The sequence below is a fragment of the Onychomys torridus genome, chromosome X, assembly GCF_903995425.1.
Source record: "Onychomys torridus chromosome X, mOncTor1.1, whole genome shotgun sequence".
Lineage (NCBI taxonomy): Eukaryota > Metazoa > Chordata > Mammalia > Rodentia > Cricetidae > Onychomys > Onychomys torridus.
In genome coordinates this window covers 38,506,554-38,530,746 of record NC_050466.1, presented here as the reverse complement: position 1 = coordinate 38,530,746, position 24,193 = coordinate 38,506,554, and the positions used below count along the sequence as shown (strand labels likewise).

The window sequence follows — 24,193 nt, the reverse complement described above, 5'->3', positions numbered from 1 at the left end:
AGAGAGGGCTCAGCAGTTATGAATACTTGCTGCTCTTGCAGAGAGGACCCAGGTTCAGTTCTCAGCATCCACATGGTGGCTCACCAATATCTGTAACTCCAGTTCCAGGGGATTTGACCTCTCTCCCAACCTCTGTGTGCTCTTGCCTGCATGTAGTACATAGACATATACTCATGCTCACACATATATGCATAAGATAAAATAAATATTTAAAAAATTGTGGCCAAGCTGGATGGTGCAAGCTTTTACACCCAGAACTTGGGAGACAGAGGCAGGCAGATCTCTGAGTTCATCTCTGAGTTCTGGTCTACAGTGTGAGTTCCAGGAAAGACAGGGCTACACACAGAAACCCTGTCTTGAAAAACAAAAGAAAAAAATTGTATATACCAATAGGTAAAATGTGTTGCTTTTACACACACACACATATATATATATTGTGTAGTGACATGTCTATCCCATTAAACATTTAACATTCAAAATGTTGTGTTTAGCTATTTTGGGGGAAGGATAGTTTAAGGGAAAATCTTCTCCATCTTAAAAAGTTTGTATACATCTTCTCTTTTTTCAAGATTATCAGGATACAACTTCATAAACTGTAATGTTTCTCAACATTTAAACCTAGAATAGAATGTAGTAAAACAATATAGAATTGAAGTTTAAGTCTCAGAGCAAGCAGGGAAAGACAAGAGGATAAGGTACCAGTGAGTACTACCTTCACAAAGAATCTTAGCATTCCACCTTAAAAAAAATCTAACTACGCAGAGGCAAGCCAGTCCCATCCAGACTGTTCCTAAGGAGAGTGTTTTTTTTTTTTTTCTCTCCCCCCACTCTTAGGACTTGCCTGATCTTGAATAGTCCACCACAAGCTAATCCACAAGGTTCAATCAGGCTAAGTAGTTGGGGGACTGTGTCAACTCTGAATTACAATGAGCAGCAGGGAAGAATCTGTCAGCTGACTAATCAGGGATAGTGGATTTTTTGCAGCTCTGCCGCGGTGGTAATGGAAGCAGCCGTAGCTTTGTTTGATAGAGATTTTTGGCTGCTGGTTTTAAATACCACCCAAGAAGCAGCTCGTATTTCATCAATGTTGCGTTGACAATCGGAAAAGAAGAGTGTAATTGTGTATAGGCGAGATGGCAGAAGCAAATCCCCCGAGAGGCAAGATGAGGTTCAGAAGGAATGCGGTAAGGGCTCTGCCTGCAGTCCTGGAAAGCCTATTCCCAAGTTCAAGTGTAGGGATGCTGCAGCATGGTGCTATAGCACAAACTGCTGAGTGGGGCTTTTAAGGACAAATGGGGAGAATGTAGTCTTGTATTTTCGTGAATTGCATTGATGTGATTACTGTGAGATTGGCCTAGGGAAATTTAAGGAAAAGACATAGAATATCGCTTCAAAATCTAAATGTCACCAAGTTTATCAGAGAGCATTGTTGGTCATGCTATTTGTTTAAGAGTGTATTAGCAATTTAGAATTGTTTGCCTGCAGAGCTTTAAATCACCAGTTAAAGGAATACCTAACAAAAGGATTTATGCTTTTTGGACACCGGTCAAGTAGAGTGTGATATCCTGGATGGGTCTGGAGGTGATTTCATCACCACTTAAAAAGGCAATGCTGCTTAAGCTGTCACTTTAAAAGTGGAAACATTTAAACATCTATAATATAGGAATATTTTGTATTTTTAATTCTTTTACAAATGTACTCTTTCAAGGGGCAAAATTCTACCCATTGCCAACTGTTTTAAGAGACAGGAAAGTGGCTTGTTTTCCAACATAAGCTAAAATTTTCAAGTCCCTCCTTCAGTTACTTTCCATAAACTTTCCTACCTACATTTCATTCATGTATTTATTCATTCATTCATTCACTCATTCATTCATATATTAATATTCTAAATTAACCAGAAATTTTCTAACATGATCTTCAGATTTGTTTTAGAGAAACACTGAAATAACCTAGGCTGATTTAACAACAAAGCAGTCATCCACAAGTCATTAAATGTCACCTTCAAAAACAATAACAACAAACTGTGTTATTGTTGTAATGGCTTAAGAGACAAACTTGTCTGCTGAAGTATTGCGGTAACATACACAAAAATAAAAAGTTAAAAATTACATATGGGAAAACTCAACTAAATTAAAATTCAACCTAGGACAAGGAAAGTAAAGAATTGCAGTGTTGCTGACTGACAGCAAATGCCAATAGTTGAGGGAATGATTTTTCTAATGAGAGTTTTAGCATAGAATGTTCTTTAAAAATTACATTTATTTTGATAAAGTTTTATATTCAGTCCTACACATGATTTTATGTTATGAGAATAATTACTTCAGACATTTAACAATGTATAATGCATGTAAAGTGTGTGTGTGTGTGTGTGTGTGTGTGTGTGTGTGTGTGTGTGTGTTTGTAATATTGCATGGAGCTGACATTAACAGTTTTAGTATCAAGGGTGCCTTGACTTAACCTTTTGGAAAGGTCCTAATTCTTATCTGTGCATACATATTTTCTCAATGCTAAATTTAGTTTTACGTATACACACTTTAATATACACACAAATACAGCACACAGAGAGTAATTGAATAGGCATATCTCGCTGTGCTCCCTATGACACCAGTTTCAGTGGTAAATACGTAATGGCTACAGGCTAAAGGGGCTCTCAGTCTAGTAGAGAGGTAAAGTATAGTGTAAATATCTATTTACAAAGAACTTCAAGCTCGGAGTGGGGAAGGCCTTCCAGAGCAGGTGCCATTTGTTTACACCTTAAGTCACTACATGTGTATCTGTTACCTTTCTCTGATTTTTCCCCCTGATTTTTATTTCCCTCAACTGAATTACTTTAAGCGGCCCCCTAGGAACAGGCATCTTAAAATGCAATTGATTGGATTGGTTCTGAAGCCTAGAGCTAGAGCGGTAGGAAAATTTACTTTGCTTGACTAGAGTGAAAAATTGGGGCCTGCCAGTAGTGATGAAATGGCTTAATTGGGAAGGATTTTTGGATTTGGGCTGATTCTGGAGGGTATGGTAGGCCTAACAAGATGGTTGAGTAGAATGTAAAGTCTCAAGAGAGGATTAAACTGATTACCTGGTGGAAATTGAATGATTAGCTGAGCTATGAGGAGGGATTAGAAGAGATACATGTGACAAAAGGGACAAACCACAAGGAAGGGGCATTGCTGACGACTGTCCTACTCCCCACGGCTCTTGGCAAGTTGCTGGGCAACACTTTTAAGTAACTCATATGTTCTGTACTCTTGAAGAGCGGGGAGGGGTCAGGGGAGACAATGAAAGTGGCTGTTGCCATAGAAAAGTCCTCTCTATAGCTTCAGGTCATGGGGTTTTCCCATGACATCATATACTGTCATGATATTAGATTATAAGTTTCCTTTCTGTGGGCTACATGATGCTAGCTTGTTTTCCATAACTTCAAAAATTGTTACTGGTCCCATTTAGAAGAGTCAAATGAATTCATTTCTAAATTGCAAGGAGTAAATCTGTATTTATATGAAAGGTTAGGTATCTATAAAAAGCTCTTTATAATCGAGTAAGGCCTTAGATCCACTGTCTCACCACTGTGCTTCACTTCTCACATCTGTAAGAAAGGATAATACCTACTGTGATACGATAGTAGGAAGGCTAAATTGAATAGTGTGTGTGACAAGTTTGCGATGTAGGTAATGACTTTCAGTCAAGGGTCCTTAATATTTTTGTCATTCTTTGCCCAAAAGGTTATAAAAGAAATGCTATAGGAATAGAAACGGTTTTTTTTTTATAGTAATTAAGCAACACTATGTTGTGTAACACACTTTGAACATTTCTTAAGATATAACTAGAGAGGCTAGAGAGGTGGCTCAATGGTTACGAGCACTAGCTGCGTTTCCACAGTACACCTGGGTTTGGTTTCCAGCACCTACATACAGGGCACCTCACAACCATTTGTAATTCCAGTCATGAGGAATCCTATGCCCTCTTCTAGCCTTTGCGGACAACAGGCATGTACATGGTACACAGACATACATGCAGGCAAAATGCTCATGTGATTTTTTTAAAGAAGAAGAGATAGTTAGCAACTCCATAGGATGAGTGAAAGTATCACATAAAAGGATATCAAATAATTACTTTCAGGGCTTTAATGGTTAAATGGCATATCAATTTTGTGCCTTAGTGAAGACGTGTACCTGGGTAGTCCTGGGGTTGGTATGATGAGTCAAGGGCAAGAAAAAATCTGTTCTCTAGGAGGGAAAGATAATAGAGAATGTGTTTTGGGTCTTTTTTTTATGAACCAGGAAGAGTTGCTGCTAATGGCTGAGTTGGGGCTGTGAGCAGTGAGTGATAGGGCACATGAGTCCAAGCCCTGTAACAGTGGGCAGCATGTTCCTGTTACAGATATGTGCCTTTAAATAGCTGCGTGTTGGAACTTCAAATGATAAAAATGTCTGCAAGAAACTCAAGTCATAATGATTTTTCTCAAGCAGTCTTTCTTTCTTTTGTTTTTATTTTTTAAAAGAGGAAACAAATAAAATAAGACTGATCTATGACTACTATTCTTTGCTGTTTTGATAAGTTGTTTTTAAAAATGATGTATGGATTTAGAATGTAGAGTTTAATTTTGGAGAAAATAGAAATTGTGCTTTTTAATGTTTATATAAGCATACAGATTAGATATTCTTAAAGCATTTAGAAATGCTGTATTAATAAACTGAAACATCACAGCTCAGTAGTCATGGTTTGTGATTGCTGTGCTCTGCATGTCTGTTATGATATGCTGTTTGATTTTTTTCATTAAATTGCTTGTTTAAAATGTATTATCTTGAAATTCTTGGTAATAAGCATTTCTGTATACAGAGAATAAAATACTTTGTCTACCTTTGTGTCATATATATATATATATATATATATATATATATATATATAAACATGGACAAATTAATCTTAATCTGCATGGCCTGTTAGTTTAAATTTTCTCCAGATTTCTCTATTCCATCTAGATTCTCATATCAAGTAAAGAAAGAGTGAAAATATATTATTCATATTGGCCCATGTTCAGATATATGAATGTTTTCATTCAGTGATTGTAGTCCACAGATGTGTTTTGTTTACACTCTACAGTGTTTTCACAAAATTATCATTTGTTTTCCCCTCTTTGAAAATATGGGTCTTGAGCCGGGTGGCGATGGTGCATGCCTTTAATTCTGGCACTCAGGAGGCACAGCCAGGCCAATCTCTGTGAGTTCAAGGCCAGCCTGGTCTACAGAGCAAGATCCAGGACAGGCACCAAAACTACACAGAGAAACCCTGTCTTGAAAAACCAAAAAAAAAAAAATGTTTTTTTGCCAAGCAAGGTGGTGCACACCTTTAATTCCAGCACTCAGGAGGCAGATATAGCCAGCTCTCTGAATTTGAGGCCAGCTTGGTCTACATAGCAAGTTCTAGCTAAGTTAGCTAGCAGTGACATAGTAACACCTTGTCTAAAAAGAAACCAACCAACCAACCAACCAACCAACCAACCAACCAACCAACCAACAGAAGCCACGACAAAACCTAGACTCCTGGACCAATGATACAACCAGTTGTTTTTGACATAGCATCTTAGTAAGCAGCTCAAGCTAGCCTAGAATGTTAGCCCAGGATGCTCCTGAGTGCTAGCATTACAGGCATGAGCCACCATTCCCAGCACAACTGGGGAGCCTTAACATTCTATCTGAGATACTTATGAAAATCCACAAACATTTAAGTGACAATGAATACTACACCACAGAAAGAGAACTGAATGTGACACTCATGGGTAGGTAAACAAAGAATGTATTATTAAATCAATGTATTAAACCATGATTATAAATAGCCATAAATTAGGGGCTAGAGAGACGGCTCAGTAGTTAAAAGCACTTGCTGTTCTTCTAAAGGATCTGAGTTCAGTTCCCAGCAACCATGTCAGGTGGCTTATAGCCCACTATAACTCCAGTTCCAGGGTATCTGATATCCTCTTTTGGTCTCTTTGGGCTCCTGCACATATATCAACACACACACACACACACACACACACACACACACACACACACACACACAAATAAAATATAAAATAAATAGACCTAAATTGGATGGCTGTCCAACTCTTAATTCCCCTACAGGGCCATTTTTCGGTTAACCCTCCTTTCATTTGAGAAACCATTATCTCTGCTACTGCTCTAAACACTGGTTCCAAATGCATTTCTAGTATCCAATAATTCCTGAGAACTAGAAACGTGAAGTTCTGCTTAGGATTTTTTCAATATAGTACTGAGAGAGAGAAACCTCAAAGACATCATTTTAAAGGAAATTGTACCATCAAAACATGAGTAGCTCCTTTATTTCCTGTAGAGTTACACTTGCAGTGTTTTTCACTATAGAATAATTCTGAAATTATCTTTGTAGATATTATGCTAACTCAATAGCTAATCTCAAATTTAGTAGGCATTTGAGGGTAATAGCTAGACAGCTACTCAACAAGTGAGTTGCATTAAACAGTTCATGTGATTTATGAGTTATTTGTTTTATGAAATTGAAGCATACAGTTCAGATCATGCATATTAGTTATATCTTCCATGTTTACATGCAAATCGAATACAGTGAGTTTTCAATCCTATACCTGCTGTCTTAATCAGCTCTGAACAGGCCAATTGCCCTGTAAAAAGTGAATCTACACCCTTACATGAGAATACTTTTCACAGCCCTTCTTTTTTTCAGATTATGTTTTTGTTGTTTTGTGGTGCTAGGGAATGAACCCAAGACCTCATGCTAGGAAAGCACCATAAATTCCCAGCACATATACTCTTTAATATACAAGCAACCAAACAAAAATTACGTATAAAGCAGATTTATGTTAAAAGATTGTTTTCAGGACTTCTAAGCCTCAATGGTGTAAGGGTAGAAGTATTAGTATTTACTAAATGCTTATACTGAGATTCACAGTCACAGTGAACATTATTAAAACACTTTGCTAATTTCTTAATGTGAAGAGGTTCTATTTCCATCTTCATTTAGCAACTGGAGAAACTGAGTACAGTGAGCAGAATAATCAATTTTTGTATGGCTATGGCCCGAACCCTCAAACCTATGAATAGCCTATGTTAAAAGGAACTACTAGTGTGATGAAGAATCTTGAAGTAGCTAGGATTGTAGCTCAATTGGTAGACTGCCTATCTAGCATGCACAACATCCTGGTTACACCCAGAAGTACAGCATGAACTAGATGTGGTAGCACATGCCTATATTAGGGAGTTAGAGGCAGGAGGATCAGAAGTTTGATACAGAAAATTCAAAGCCAACTTGGTATATGTGAGACCCTGTCATTGATAATAATAAAAAAAAATCTTGAGATTGGGAGGTTATCCCAAATTTCCAAGGTAGGACTTATATAATCACAAGGATATTCATTATCAAAAGAGAGAGGAATTGAGATTTAGCTTAGTAGTAGAGATCTTATCTTGCATGTGTGAGGCCTTGGGTTCCATCCTGAGTATCATAAAAAAGGAAAGGAAGTGGAGAAAGCATCAGAGAAGATATAATGATAGAAGCGGAGGTCATAAACCAAAGAAGTGACGGACAGTCCCTAGAAGCAGAAAATGTCAAGGCAATAGATTCTTATCTAAAGCATTGAGAAGGAATGCATCCATCCCTTGATTTAGTCCAGTGATACTAATCTTAGACTTCAGACCTCCAGAAGCACACTAGTAATTTGTGTTGTTTTAATCACTAAGCTTTAGCAATCACTTCCAGCAACAATAAGAAACCTGTACTCTGAGACTTTATCAAGTGTCAAATAGACTTAAAACAATAGTTTACCCAACTGCAAAACCAGACTCTATCAACGAGACAAATTTGGAGAAACATAATGGGGGTGGTAGGAGAATCAGTTTACAGTTCAGTCCATAAGCCTGAAACGGGAAGCAAAGGTGACAAATCTAAATGCCTACAGCAGATGTGAGGAAGACAGTGTAAATGTGAAGTAATCAGGGTTTAGTTAACATATAGCCTAAATGGTAACAAATGTCCACTAGTACACTTCCTTTATGTTGAGCAGCAACAGGAAGTCAAAGTGGTGAGCACTGTGGTGAACAAGAGAGCATCCAAAAATGAGGTACTAACCAGTCAGTCCCTGTCAAGGGTTGTCGTGTTGGGAAATGGAACCAAGCACTGTCTAGTCTTTGATTTCTCAAGAGAAACAAGAAATCAAACTTCTATATCATATACGTATTTTTATTTTATTCCATTCAAATATTTTATGTATTTTAATTTTTTTTTTTTTTTTTGTGTGTGTGTGTGTGTGTGTGTATGTGTATACATGCACCTGCATCTGCATGTACAAGTGTACTCAGAGGCCAGAAGAGGGCTTTGGGTTTCCTGGAACTTGAGTTATAGACACTTGTAAGATATTTGGTGTAGAGATGGTGAGAAGTGAACTTGGGTCCTTTGAGAGAGCAGCCAGTATAATCACTGAGCCATGTTTTCTTTTTCTTCTCCCCCTCCCTTCCCCTCCTCTTTCCTTCCCTCCCCTCCTCCCTCTCTGACTCTGTGTCTCTGTGTCTCTCTCTGTCTTTCTGTCTCTGTCTCTCTGTCTCTCTTTCTTTCTCTCTCTCTTTTTAGACAGGGTCTCACTATGTAACACTGGGTGACCTGGAACTTCCTATATAGACTAAGCTGGCCTTAAATTTTTTTTGAAGATTTTGTTTTTGTATTTATGAGGGTTTGACAGAATGTACTTCTGTGCACCACATGCATGTAGTACATGTGGTACTTAAAGAGGCCAGGAGAAGGTGACATATCCCTTCGGACTGGACTTACAGATGGTTGTGAGCTGCCTGACTTGGGCAGTGGGAACCAGAGTTGGGTCCTTTGGAAGAGCAACCAGTGCTCTTTACTGCTGCCTTATTTAATCAGCCCTGAGATCTAGGTTTTATATCTCAATAATGTTATTTCCTTTTCTTTAGGCTTTACTTTTTTAGAGTAGTTTAACTGCAAAACTAAATTGAACATGGGTGCAGGGAGTTCACATAAACTCATTGTTAATTTTGTTTTATAGCATTCAATCGCTAGTATTGTATTATGCTTAAAATGAGTATACTTGAAACCTTTTTTTTTTATATAGTTTGCTTTGTTATGCTTTAATAGTCCCTCTTGAGGTTGATGACTGCACTCCCAGATGAGACCTTTCTTCCTTCCTTCCCTAGAGAGAGCTATCTTATAGATCTTGGGAGAATGCCTCATTGGCTCTTCCAACACACATATCTATAGAAAGGAACCAGAATCTTGCCTTCCTTCATAAAACATGCTCCTTTTTTTGTTCCCATCTGGGTTACTCAAATCTCAAATCTTGGAATGTATTTCACTGAGTCCCTCTTTCTTGTCAAGTACACTTAATCATTATGATTTTATGAAGCCATTTCCTGGATTTTGCCATGACTCCTGCTACTTTTGCTCTGGTTGAGGATCTGACTTGGATTACTGTACCATTCTTCAAGGTCTTCTCAAGTCTGGTTTTATTGTATACGAATTCAGTTCTTTCTAAAAGCTCATGAGATCTTTCTAAGAGGACATGGCTAGGAATGTAGTTCCATGGTATGGCACTTTCATAGAGCTCTGGGTTTAATTCCTCACACCACAGAAAAATTTAAAATAAAATAAAATACGTATCTGACCATGGTGCTCTAATACTCAAAAGGTCCTAGAGTCTTCCTTTACTTCTAAGGGGGAAAACACCAGACTAACTCCTGTTGTGGTTTTTGCCTGCCCTTCCAACATCTTCTCCCTTCAGAGTCCTTTTTCTCTACCTTTCTTGATGGGGCATCTTCAAGAGGTGGGATAGTTCAATGACTAAGGCCACAGACTTACCATTAATCAAGGCTTCATGAGTTATGCTTAAACATTCTGAGCGTCACTTTATTTGTAGAAAGGGCAACTTAACTCGTTCACTGAATTATGGTGAAGTAGAACTATAACCATTGGCTAAATATTTGGCATAGAGTAGGCATTTAATATGTGGTGATATATTAATATTGGGCCATGTTGTTCCTTTCCATAGCCAATCTTGCATAGTAATCCCTGTTCTTTTACTTTGGAATTTCTTTATGTAGCAATTATTTTTCACTGCTGTGATGGTTGGCCTAAACTGTCAACTTGACACAATCTATAATCTTCTGGGAATAGGGTCTTAATGAGGAATTATAAAGATCAAGTTAACTTATGGAAGATTGTTTTGATTGTTAATGGGGGAAGACCATGCTCACTTTAGATACCACTATCCCCTTGGCAGCTGATCTTGAACTGTGTAAGAGAGGAGAAGGTGAGCTGAGTAAACAGGTCATCATGGTTCATTCATTTTCTCTCTGCTGTTGACTGTGCATGTGACCAGTTCCCTACCATGTTCTTTCTGCTTTGAGTTCACCACGTGATGGACTATAACCTGGCAGTATAAACTAAACTCTAAACCCTAAATCACTCATAGTCAGAATATTTTATCACAGCTATAGGAATAAAAGCTAGAACAACTGTCTGTGTGCCAGCCTTTTTTTCCAGAAGCTGAGCACAAATAAAATATCACAAAATACGGAAAAATTCAGATGGCATTTTGATTCAATTAATTCCTCTTTTTTCTTCAAGGCCATTTTGGCCCTCTCAGGTTTCACAGCTTTTGTGATATTTCTTCCTGTGTACATTATTCTAATTCTTTTGTTTTATTTTACCTTGCTGTACTGATTACTAATAAAGTCAGTTATTATACTGTCATTTTCTTGGGAAGGGACAGTATTTAATTAATTTGTGTATCCTTAGTGCCCAAAAGTGCTTGGTCATCATTCATTTAAATGCATGGAGTGAGCACATAGCGATGAAAAGAAGACTTTCTTGGATGAAAACAAAAATATGATTCTATGATAGAATTTCCATCATTTGTTTAGTATAGACAGACAGTATTTCAGCTCCCTTTGGCTCTTTGGGTATTCCAAGGACTTGCCCCCTAATTCTGTTTTTAAAATTTCTTTTAAAGTTTATCATTATCATGGTATGTATGTGCATAATATGTGTATTGTGTGGGGCACTGACAACTCTGTGGAGTCAATTCTCTCCTTCAAACTTCATGTGGGCTCTGGGCATGGAACTCAGGTCTCCAGGATTGCATAGCAAGTGCCTTACCCGTTGAGCCGTTTGGCTGCTCCATTATCTGCTTTCCTTTTTACAGGAAGTAAATACAATTTGACTTCAAATTTAGCAAATTCATGGCATAAAAGTGGGTATTTAAACCAAAGGAATGGAACAGAACCCAGAAATTTATTGTCAACTGATTTCCAACAAAAAGAACCAAGAGCATATATAATAAATGGTAGCAGAGACGTACATATATGAAAGAAACTAGTTTCCTATCTTTTGCCATAAAAAATAAACCCAAATTGGATCAAGGACCTAAATACAAAAACTCAAAACTATGAAACTATTAACACTAGCCAAAAATATAGGAAGCATTCTTGAATTGGTATATAATACTGGCCCCAAAGCATAAAAAGGCAAACAGGATTAAATTAATGAAAAGAACTTCTGTATAAAAAAGGATACAATGAACACAATGAAGGGATAGCCTACAGAACAGAAATAATATTTTAACCTGTTTGTCCACTATTAAAAACCCAACCTCAATAACAAAATAAAATCAAATAAAACAAAACGCTCCCCAAAAGCCCAGTTTAATTAAAAACAGGCAAATGATATGAATAGCATTTCTTAAAAGAAGTTATACAAATATCAAACAGGTGTATATACATGATCAACATCGCTAATCAGGGACATGCAAAGCAAAATCACAATAAGACTAGAATGGCTGTGGGGTGGGGGGGATAGGGGTGGGTGGCTTCGTCAGCAGCAGCTGCGGCGCTTGCCTTTAGTCCCAGCACTCAGGAGGCAGAGACAGGTGGATCTCTGTGAGTTCAAAGCCAGCCTGTGCTACAGATTGATTGCCAGGAAAGGTACAAAGCTACACAGAGAAACCCTGTCTCGAAAAAACCAAAAAAAAGGTCTAGAATGGCTAATATGCAAAAGACCAAAAATAGCATGCTGACAAAGACAAAGACAGGAGATACCCCTTGTACATGGTAGGAATTGAATCAGTGCAGTTATTCTTAAAAAAAAATTGAGAATACAATTTACATATAATCCAACAACCCCACTTATAGATAAGTCCAAAGAAACTGAAATGAATATTGTAAAGGGATACCTGCATATAATGTTGCTTGCAGCACTATCAATAGGCAATGTGTGGCACCATGCAAGATATCCATCCATGGATGAAAAGATAAAACGTTGCATACATGCTGTAAAACTGTGACATACCATCCGTTGTTTTTGGTAACATGGATGGAACTGGAGATGGAAATTTTATTGAATAAAACGAGCCAGGCACAGAAAGACAGCCAATTTCATATTTTCCCTCATTAGTAGAAGCTACAAAAGTTGATCACCTTGAAGTGGAACATAGACTAGGAGTCTCTTAGTATAGGAAGGAGAAAGGAGAGGGGGAAGAGACATACACTAAGCTTGGATAATAGGAAGCAGTGCACAGTTAAAGAGGAGGAAGTAGGTCTGTTGTCCTGTAGGGCAGGGTTAATTACATTTTGTAATTACAGAATAACTAGAAGAGTTTGAAAATTCCTAATACAGAAATGCTAATTAATGATGTGATCATCACACATTATGTGTATGTATCAAATTATAGTAGCGTAGGATATGAATAAGAACAACTGTTTATATATCAATTATAAAGAAAGAAAACATTAAAAACAAAACTAACTTCAAGATACAGCTTCAGAGCCAAGTTCTTTGCAGCTTAGGATCTGCTTGTATCCTGTGAGAAAATTTTATACTGGAACATTGACAGGATCTGGCCCAACAACCCTATGTTATTTTTATTTCCATTTCCATGTTTTTTAGATATTATCATCATTCATTTAAGCATGTTGGCCTTTTACTGACTTCTGTGACTTCAAAGTTTGCTTCCACCAATGACATGGCTTCTGATTTGTGGTCAATTGGGAGTCTGTCTTGTCAACAGTGTACCCGCTGACTCTTTTGTTCTTTCTTGCCACAGGCCTCTTTCCCTGGGAACTTACACTTAGTCTTGGTCTTACGTCCTACCAGTTTTCTTCAACGGACTTTCACAGACATTGGATTTCGATTTAGCCAGGAGGATTTTATGCTGAAGTTACCAGTAAGATTATTGCTTGAATCTTTGGTCCTTAGAATGCTTATGTATTCTGTATCCTATACTGTTTGTTTTACATGTGTCCATGTAACACTTAATATTTATCTCTCAAAAATTTAATTCTGAAATGTCCTACAGCCATCTGCTTCTATTGTTAAAAAGGACTAGTCCAGGCAACTTTTAACAAGGCAATACCTTTTGAAAAATATATGTTATATGTTATAGATGTGTGCATATATCTTTGTGTGTATATGCTTAAGAATTTTTATTTTCAGTTAACATTTTATGGTTTATGTATCCAAAATACCATGACCTTAAGCTAGCTTAGAGTACCATGGTCTTTATTTTGAAAATATATCTTTGTAAGTTTTTATTGTTTGAAATACAGTGCTCATAAAATTTGATATCTGAATCATAACTTACTACAGAAAATTCTTTTGCTTTGTTCTGAGCACAGAATTTCTGTGTGTGTGTGTGTGTGTGTGTGTGTGTGTGTGTGTGTGTGTATACGTGCACATGTGCATGTATGTGTATGTGTATGTGTACAAGATTGCTTATTAATAATGAAACCTTTTAGACAGAAGAATTAGATTAAGGTGTTTGGGTTTCTGTAGAAACTAATTTGGTTGACAGAAATGTTTTATAAATAAAAACTGTTGTTATCTGAAGATGGTTAATGCATCCAGGTGTGGGGGGCATGCACAGGAAAGAACTGTTTGAAGCATTTATACAGGATGATGCTCTGCTAAGTTTTACTGAAATTCATTTGCAGTTTGATGGAGGGCTGTCATGAAGGGCAGTTAACAGTGTCTTTCTTGCTTATTTACATAGGTTGTTATGCTGAGCTCAGTTAGTGATTTGCTGACATACATTGATGACAAGCAATTATCCCCTGAGTTAGGCGGCACCTTGCAGTACTGCCACAGTGAATGGATCATCTTCAGAAATGTATGTTGCTTCTGCCCTTATTGTAGAGCCTATCCTTCATTCTATCTAGACATTTTTCCTACTTGGGAAAAGCAGTATTGGGTCTCCTACTTTTCAAATACATACATCACTCAACATTTGGGTTTTCTTCTATAAGAGATATCTAGAAATGATGAAGAGTCACTAAGGATGGCAATTGAAGGAAAGACCTAGGGAAAAAGGAGAGAATTTTCTGCCCATCCCTTCCTGTGATCAGGTAGTAAGAAAGAGACAAAGGGTTTGGGTTCAAATCCTAGCACTTCGATCTTGGACAATATATACCAGCTCTCCAAGTCTTTATCTATACAATGAGATTGATAGTATATTACCTCATAGGGATCTTGGGAAGATTACATGAGATAATGAGTACAAAATGTTTGACTCACTGCTTGGTACATGAAGATCCTCAGAAAATGCAAGTATTTTCATTTCAGCCTAGTGGCACTCCCAAGGTTATTAGATTTGTCGGAGTCCTATTTTGGAGCCTTTAAAAGAGGTAAGGGCTGTGGCCTCTCAGGTAGAATAAAGCCTGTGGGTTAAGTGTCTTGACTTCCAATTTCATGATCTGAGAACTCTTCTGAAGAAAATAATGATGACCACTAAACCAGGATCACATTTCCTAGTCCTCATTCAAACTGTGTGTTTGACAGGTTCATTCAGCAATTCAGGTGTTCACATGAAGGTTAACTGTTAGAGTGAGCAGTGCCTTGCCCTAAATGAAAGAGCAAATATCTTGAGATGCCTGCCTAACAGATGGTTTATGTTGTGTCTGCATTTCCCTTGTCTTCCTGTGAGGGGCTGATTTTGGAAACAAAATAGGGCAGTCTTCCTTGCTGTTTTAGGGCAACAGCACCTTTGGGATAACAATTTCAGATCTTTGGCAGTATCTGCAGTGAATTGTTGTAACAACTTGCTCTCCAGTTCCTTAGATCATCATGCTTTGTGGAGTGCTGATCACAAACACTAGTAAATATCCATTTACATTGTTGCTCTCATGTCTCTTTAGAAATGAACTTATTAAAATAAAGCAGTTTTGTTAAGTGCTGTGTTTGATAAAGGAAGAAGACACTGATGTCCAAGGCCATACAGCGAAGTCCTCAGCACATGGCATCTTTTAGAAAGAGTTTCTACGAATGTCCAAGGAATGTAGCAATACACATTCAAGGATTTTAACATTGCTTTTTAATAGTCTCTTGGAGGTTTAGATGCAGAGTTAGCTTTAATTGTCAGGGGTAGTGCCAATTTTTCTTAGTAGAATTCATAGTGTACATGTTTGTTTATACCCATATACAGAGCAATACAAATCACTGATCCAAATTTTGATATGTTGTCAGAGTTTCCATCAAAGATCCTCTGGCTTTTTACAGGCTATAGAAAAGTTTGCTGTTACAGTGAAAGAAATGGCTCAGATGTTGCAATCCTTTGGAACAGAACTGGCTGAAACAGAGCTACCAGATGATATTCCTTCAATAGAAGAGATTCTGGCAGTTCGTGCTGAAAGATATCATGTGTTGAAGGTATGTCTGATTAGAAGAGGAGCACCCAGATTTCACCTGATCATCCTGCTGCTTGTAGTCTTTTGTGTCATATTAAGAATGGAATCCTTCCGAATGTTAGGCAAACTCTGTCACTAAACTGCAATCCTAAGCTCTCAGTGGCTTGTGAACTAGGTTCTCACCATATAGCCCAGAGTGATTAGGAAATCACTATGTAGCCCAGGATGATCTCAAACTTGGAATCATTTTCTCTCAACCTCCTGAGTTCTGGGGTTACAGGTGTGCACCATCACACCCTGCCACGTGGCATTTATTGTTCCAGGAAAGTGTTTGACATGTTCATTTCACTGATTTTTACATAAGGGAGATGCAAGATACATTGAAAACATTTTTCTCTTATTTTTACTTTATATGTTTGGGTGTTTTGCTTCTATGTATGTCTGTACCCCGCAAGTGTGACTGGTGCCTGCAGAGACCATAAGAGGGCATCAGTTCCCCTGGAACTGGAGTTATAAGTGATTGTCAGCTGGCATGTGGGTGCTGGGAACTGAATCTGGGTCCTCTGCAAGAAAAGCAAGTGCATCTCTTGAGACATCTTTCCAATCCCCTGGGGAATTGATTTTGTTCTGCTCAGTTCTGTCTGGAGTAGCAGAGGAACAGTTCTGACTGTGATGATAATGTGTTCCCCAAAGTATTGTGCACCCAAATAAACTTACCTGGGGTCATAGAACAGAACAGCCACTAGATATAGAGGCCAGAAAATGGTGGCACACACGCCTCTAATCCTAGCATTCCAGAGGCACAGATCCATCTGGATCTCTGTGAGTTCAAATCCACACTGGAAACAGCAAGGCATGGTGACTCACACCTTTAATCCCAGGAAGTGATGGAAGAGAGCAGAAAGGTATATAAGGCATGAGGACCAGGTACTAGAGCTGGTTAAACTTTCAGGATTTTGAGCTTAGATTTTGAGCTGAGATTCATTCTGGATGAGGACTCAGAGGCTTCCAGTCTGAGGAAACAGGATCAGCTGAGGGATTGGTGAGGTGAGGAAGCGGTGGCTTGTTCTGCTTCTCTGATCTTCCAGCATTCACCCCAATACCTGGGTCTGGGTTTGTTTTTATTAATAAGACCTTTTAAGATTCGTGCTACACTGACAATTTGACCTTTAGAGGCACTTTCTTCAAACTGTAAGAAAATTTGCACAAGGAAAAACAAGCATCTGAATATTATTTATCTCCCTCACCCATAATAACCATGTTGGGTGCCCTGGCAGTTTTAACTTCTACATAGGGTGCTATGTTTCAATTAAGATGTGAGAAACCAAATGTTTGCACTGTAATGTAAAAGCAAAACCCTGTATGCAATAAGGTGATGGTTGTGATGATGATGATGGTAATGATGATGCATGACTATTGTGGTTGTTGGAGGCAGAGTTTCTTGTAGCCTCGACTGATTTTTAAACTCACAGCTGTAATCATCCCTAAATCAGTCGATTCTTTTTTTTTAAAGACTTATTTATTTATTATGTATACAGAAGAGGGCACCAGATCTCATTACAGATGGTTGTGAGCCACCATGTGGTTGCTGGGAATTGAACTCAGGACCTCTGGAAGAGCAGTTGGTGCTTTTAACCTCTGAGCCATCTCTCCAGCCCAAACCAGATTCTTATGCTTTCACTAATTATAAGCATGTGACATCACTCATGGCTTGGCTTGCGTGACTAATTTGTATGCAGCTCTAGGGATGATGTAATGAGTTAAGTATGTAGTATACATGCAATAGATTTTTAGCACATAGTTTATGCTTTATTACTATTAGTCTGATTTTTTTTAATTTTTAATTTTCTTGGTGCTGGGAATTAAACTTAGGGCCTTATACATGCTAATTACATACTCTTCCATTTTGCCACACTACCTATTCTTTATGCCAAATATCTACTCATAACTTTGTAAGTCCTTTTGACCTTAGAAAGAAATCTTGGATCATTTAGATATCAGAAGAAAGTCTATGTTTATAAACTTCCCAAGCATGTGCTTCATGATGTTAACTAAATCCAGATGTGAACTAAAATAAGACTTAAGGCAAGAAGTGAATGGTAATAATTAGTGATTAGTAAGAAAAGTACGTGATTCTTTCTGAATCTGCATTAAATTTGCTTTGTAATTTTGATTTCTGATATTGTAGTTGTTACTGTGTTAATATGGTTTTATCTGAAAACTTTAAAAACCGTAGCAGAATAGAACAAGGTTGGTTAGAACTTGCTGTCTGTAACAGGAAGCTAGAAACAACATTATTGGTACTTCTGTCTCTAACGTCTGTTTCACCAACTGAGAGGACTCCACTCCCCATCTATAAGGCAGGAGCTTCTTTGAGCCTCACATTTGTGTGAGTGTTTAGGCCATAGGTATGCAAGTGCATGTGTGTGAATGCCAGAGGAAATTATTCTTCCTCATTGACATCCACCTTGTTTTTGCTTGTTATTTTATTTTTTAATGTATATGGATGTTTTGCTTGCCTGTTGTCTGTGCACCATAACCATTCAATGCCCATGGAGACTAGAAGAGTGTGTCAGATCCCCTGGAACTGGAGTTATAGACAGTTGTGAGCCACCATGTGGGCGATGGGAACCGAACCCAGGTCCTCTGGAAAAGTAGTCAGTGCTCTTAACCACTGAACCATCTTTCCAGCTTCCTACCTTGTTTTTTGAGACAGGGTCTTTCAGTGGCCTAGAACCAAGTAGGCTCTGTTGGCTGACCAGTGAGCCCCAGGGATCTGCTTAGATTAACCTCCCTTGCACAGGTATTATAAATTTACACTATGCTACCTGTTTTTATTTTAATGTATGTTTTGGATATTTAATTCAGGCCTTCATGTTTCAAGGGTAAGCACTTTTACCAATTGGACCATCTCCCTGGCCACAGAGCCTCATATTTGCAGATTCTGTGATGCTAAAATACTATGAAAACAAAGGCTGTGTTAGAATTGCTTCTATCTCCTGAACCATATACCTTCTGCACCTGTATATTCCCTTCTCTTCAAGTCACTCATGTTTAATTTCTAACTGGCTGACATATCCTGTTGTACCTTTATATAGAATGACTTAACAGCTGTAACCAAAGAAGGAAAAGTTCTGCTAATGAACCTGCAAGTGCCTAACACTGAAGAAACTGTCAGTTCAAGTCTTGAATGTCCTCAGCATATAAGTGGTGACTGGCAAACTATTAATAAGTAAGCAGTCCTTCTTTTAAAATTTACTTATATTTTCAAACTAGAAATTTTACATTGTTTGTTGCTGTTAGGTATGAAAGTATTTCTGGACTTCTGGAAGTCTGGGAACTTCTTCTCTGGGCTGGTCTGCAGACATTAGTTTGCTTGAGGAATAAGTTCCCCAGACATTGATTTTTCTTTGCCTGAGCCAAGTGTCATAGTGTCACAGACTATTTTTGCCTATAATTCCTTATTTTCTTTGAGAAAGGATCTCACTATGTAGCTCTGACTGGCCTGGAATTCCATGTAAACTGGGCTGGACTTAAACTTATGGAGATCTGCATTTTTTTGGCTCCTAAGTATTAAATTAAAGGTGTGTGTCACCACGCTGGGCCTTTGCTATAATTCATTCATTCTTCTGTCCTTTCTTTATTGTTCTTATGGAGGGAATATTTATTTTGGCTTGCAGTTTCAGAGATTTCAGTCTATGCTCACTTGGCCCTGTCACTTTGAGCCCATGGCCAAACAGTACATCATGTTGGTTGGGAGTGTTTAAAATCTTAAGGTTGGGGATTTAGCTCAGTGGTCGAGTGCTTGCCTAGCGAGCACAAGGCCCTGGGTTTGATCCTCAGCTCTGGCAAAAAAAAAAAAAATCTTAATGAGCAGACCAGGTTTAACTATATACTTGCCTCCAAAATGGTTATTTTAAAATAATTATTTGGCTTTTGTTTGTTAAGGTTGCTGGCTCAAGTGCATGATATGGAAACTGCTTTTGATGGATTTTGGGAAAAACACCAGCTAAAAATGGAGCAATATCTGCAACTGTGGAAGTTTGAGCAAGACTTTCAAGAGGTCAGTTGAAACAGTTCTTTCCTTGTGATGGAGGCCCTTATTCTTGAGCGTTAGAAGGACAGTCTTTCAAGATGCCAGTTTTCATCCTGGGGAGAATAAAGGACATACATTCCTTGCCTTGGAACAAAAAAAGCTCTGCCAACAACCAAGCTGTCACTTCTTCCACTGTGACAAAACACTGACATGTCATCGAGTATGACAGAGATAGAGTATTTCTCTACTTTTATGTTTGTCCTTCAAACATTTTCAATACAAAGTGGTTTCAGGCTATAAAATAGTTTCCCAAGGAAACAATACCCTTTGATCTTTAGATACCACATGCCACAGGGATGGCCAATTTCTAAATATTTTCTTTTTTCTTCCAGTAAGAACACTGTCTTACAGAGTCATAGTTCAGTTATCAGAATGACATTCAATGACAGTACAAGACCTTTCTATTATCTGTCATCATTATTCTAATTCTGCCAGTTAACCTAATAATGGGTGTGGATGGAAGTTAGAGGACCACTTGCTAGAGTTGGTGCTCTCATTTTACTTTTGATTCTAGGCACTGAGTGTGACAGTAAGCGCCTTTACCTGGTAAGCTGTCTCATCAGACTTCTTTGTTGTTTATTTTTGTGCTTCTCTTGGGAAATAAGATCTTACTACATCATGTAGCCTAGGTTGGCCTTGACCTTGCGATCCTCTTGCCTCTGTCTCTAGAGATCTCTAGGATCACAGGTGTGTGCTGCCATACTGTGCTCTCAGTACTTTCCTTTATACCTTTTCTCTTTTATTTCAATATAAGGCCTAGTATCGGGTCTACTAATACATTAAGATGTTAGGTCTATGTCATCTCCTCAAATACAGAACATTTTTCGATTTTTAAGAAATTTTACACTGCTAATATTTTGAAAGATACAGTCCAATTTAGAAGTAGAATTTATTCATTTTGAGTTTGTTTATCATGTTTTCATAATTAGATTGTCTACATATTGACAACTAGAACACTGCACAAATGATGTGCTCTTTTCAGTGTGTCACATCTGGAGGTAAGAAATATCCATTTATACCACTTTGCTGATGTGGATTTGGATTAAGCAGTGTGAGTATTGCTCTGTTTCTTCACTGTTTCAGAGCTCTTTCTCTTCTTGTAACTAGTAGTAAATACATGGGAAGAAGATGGAAAGGATCTAGTTTCCTCATCAGAATTGTCCATAGAGCATACAGCATTATCCATACTGCATCTGTTGATTCTTTCCTGCGTCAATCTTTATTCCAGCAGCCTTCAGTAATAATCTTTTAGTATTTATTTACTTATCTACCATAGGGACTGTGATAAAGCAAGTTTTCCCTACTCCTTCATTAATTTGATCACACATTTCTAGAATTTTCATGACTCTCTGTGTTATATGTCCTCTCTCTCTCTCTTTCTCTCTTTCTCTCTCTCTCTCTCTCTCTCTCTCTCTCTCTCTCTCTCTCTCTCTCTCTCTCCTCTCATGTGTGTGTGTGTGTATGTATGTATGTATGTATGTATGTATGTATGTATGTAAGGTTTTGAGGAGGTCAGAGGTCATAAAAACATTCATCTTGGTTTTTGAGACAGAGTTTCTCATTGGCTGGCTTGTCAGAGAGCCTTCTGTATCTTCCTGTCTCTAGCGCTCCTGCCCTGGGATTATAGGCACATGCCACCACGCCAGACTTTTCAGAATATGAGTTCTAAGTATTGAACTTAGCTCCTCATGCCTATGTAATGAGCACTTTTACTGACTGAGCTGTTGTCCTAGCCCTCATTGCTGTACTGTTTTTTAAAAAGGATTTTGTTTTAAAAGATTATTTTTATTTGTGTGTGTGTTTGCATGAGCTTATCTAAAGCACATTTGTGCATGTGTCTGTGGAGACCAGAGGATATTAGATCCCCTGGAACTGGAGTTGTAGGTGGTAATGGATGACCTGATATGGATGCTCTGAACCAAACCCTGTTCCTCTGTGAGAGCAATAAGCATTCTTACTGTTGAGCCATCTCTTCAGTCCCATAAAGGGTTTAAAAAAAAAAGGGATTTATTTACTTTTGTTTGTTTGAGTTTTGTTTTTTTCTGAGGCAAAGTATCAGTATGTATCCTTGGCTGGCCTAGAACTTACTATGTAGTCCAGGCTGGACTAGAACTCATAGATATCTCCCTATCTCTGTCTCCTGAGTGCTAGGATTAAAGGTGTGAGTTACCACACCAGACTAAAAAGATTTTATTATTTTAAAATTAGGTGTATTTGCATATGTGTCTGTGTGGGTATGTGTCCATCAGTGCAGATGTCCATGAGGTCACTGTTAACCTCTGAGCCATCTCTCTAGCCTCTGTATTCCGATTGCTATTCTTAACTACTTTGATGTTTCAAACTAGCTACTCTATTGTGATATTTGTTAAGATTTTAAAAAATAACTTCCTCTTAGCCATTTTCCTGAGGAACCTTGGTTTCTTTTTCTGGGAAATAATATTAAAGATGAAGATGAAGATGTAGGTGCAAGATGTAGATGTGCTCATTGGAAGCTCTTTGTTTCCAGGGCCAATTACCACATAGCTGAGGAAAACATATACATGTGTATACATGTGTGTATATTAGCATGTACACACATTTATGCAAGTATGTCTGTATATATGTGACTGCACATGTACACAGTGATCTTATATAAATCATTAATGTACGTGGATATCTAAGAGGCTGCATTTAACAGATTATATTTGTTATATTTATTTCTGTGGGTAAAATAGCTAAACATATTTTGTGTATGTGTAATTTTCTCATATTGGCATTCTTTAATAGCATTTCTTATGTGGTTATTACTAAAGGTGAATTCTTCTTTTCCTCTTTTTTATGCATCTATTAATTTTACAACCTGGCTGCAGCCTCCACCCCTATTCTCCCCTCCCAGTCCTTCTTCCCCATTTCCCCTTCCACCTCCAATCCCCTCCTCTTCCATCTCCATCTAGCAAAGGGCAGGTCTCCTATGAGGATCAATAGAACATAGCATATCAAGTTGCAGTAAGACTAAGCATAATGTCATATGCTTTTAAAACCTTTATTTCTTGAGTCTAGGTTGTGACTGAAATTGAACTTTTATTAAATCAACAAAGAGAACTGGAGGATGCAGCAGGAAACTTAGCTCAAGTAAAACAAAGACTTAAAAAAATAGAGAACCTGGATGAAAAATCTCAGGTAAGATTATGTTTTCCTATTTGCTCTGTTTGTGTTTTACTGGGGCTTCGTGTAAGTGCTTATTATACTTAACCTGTCATAACTATATAATTGACATAATAATACTAGCCTACGTCTATTTTAAGTGTGGCCTGAAGACAACACTGCAGGTGTGCCATATAGTTATATGAAATTTTGTATTTTATAGGATCTATAATGAGACTAAATCATCTTGGAGATGTTAGGAAAAATTCTACCAAGAATGATATGTAATGGGGCCTCAGATACACAGTGAGTTTTAGGGCTGCCTATTCTGCATGAGACCTGTCTGAAAAAAAGTTATTCGGTATCTAGAAATTATGAAATAATATAAGACTATGAATTGTCTAATGTCCATTATATGATATATGCAGTTGAATCAATTGTAGACCCGTACAGACAACTCTACTTAATCTGACTAGCCAGCTGTTGGCCCTTGGGTGAATTTATTTCTAAGCCTCAATGTTCTTTTCTAGAACTTGGGAGTAAAATGACCTACTTTGTAGAGTGATGGTGAGGATTAATTTAGATGTATAGGTAGCGCTTAGCATAGCTCTTGGATATATAGTATGTGCTCAGAGGAAAAGCAGTTGTCAGCAGTCTTGTTAATTCTAAAGCTTAGACTCATTATGACTTTACTACTTAGTAAACTGCCTTTGCTCTCCTGGCTTGTATATAACAGCAAAGCAATGCTTTTACAGATATAGTCTTAGAAAATAAATTTAGGATTGAACCACAAGCATCTACAAATGACAACTGAGGGCCAGAAGTTGCAGTAACTAGTAAAGGAATGAGGCTTGTAGACCTCTGTGATTGTGCTGCACTTTACATCTCCCTATGACAGACGTAGTGGAAAGAGAAGGCCAACTAACTTGGAAGCCAGGGGCTTTGTTGGTTTTAAAGCTGTTTTCCAATGTGATTTCAAACAGAACTTGCCATTTTAAAGCATTCAGTTCAGTTGTTCTACTTTCCTTCTCATTACTGTGATAAAATACTCTGAACATAAGCAACTTTGGAGACAAAAATGTGTATTTGGCTTAAAGTTCCAGGTCACAGTCCATCTTTAAAGGAGGCCAGGTCAGCAACCTGAAGAAAACACTATGGAAGAATGTTGCTTGCTAGCTTCCTCACTGGCTTACGGTCAGCTAGTTTTTTATATAGCTCAGGACCACCTGCCTAGGGATAGTGCTACCCACAGTGGGCTGGGTCCTCCTACATCAATTAGTAATTAAGACAGTACTTCGCA

The 24,193-nt window shown here is 37.9% G+C and overlaps 1 protein-coding gene across 7 annotated transcripts in view; it reads left to right on the top strand.

Annotated features, from left to right (window-relative positions):
• Mcf2 (MCF.2 cell line derived transforming sequence) overlaps nt 1–24,193 on the top strand; it is a 101,797-nt gene that overhangs the window by 29,248 nt on the left and 48,356 nt on the right. For 4 of the 7 annotated variants that reach the window (XM_036175181.1, XM_036175180.1, XM_036175174.1 and 1 more), the window contains exons 5-10: nt 13,100–13,219; nt 14,045–14,161; nt 15,547–15,696; nt 18,773–18,906; nt 19,623–19,737; nt 22,810–22,929. In XM_036175181.1, coding sequence (XP_036031074.1) covers nt 13,100–13,219; nt 14,045–14,161; nt 15,547–15,696; nt 18,773–18,906; nt 19,623–19,737; nt 22,810–22,929 — 756 coding nt within the window. Of the gene's footprint in view, nt 1–815; nt 1,185–13,099; nt 13,220–14,044; nt 14,162–15,546; nt 15,697–18,772; nt 18,907–19,622; nt 19,738–22,809; nt 22,930–24,193 lie in introns of those variants that run through there. The other 3 variants (XM_036175177.1, XM_036175175.1, XM_036175179.1) reach the window with 2 other exon arrangements.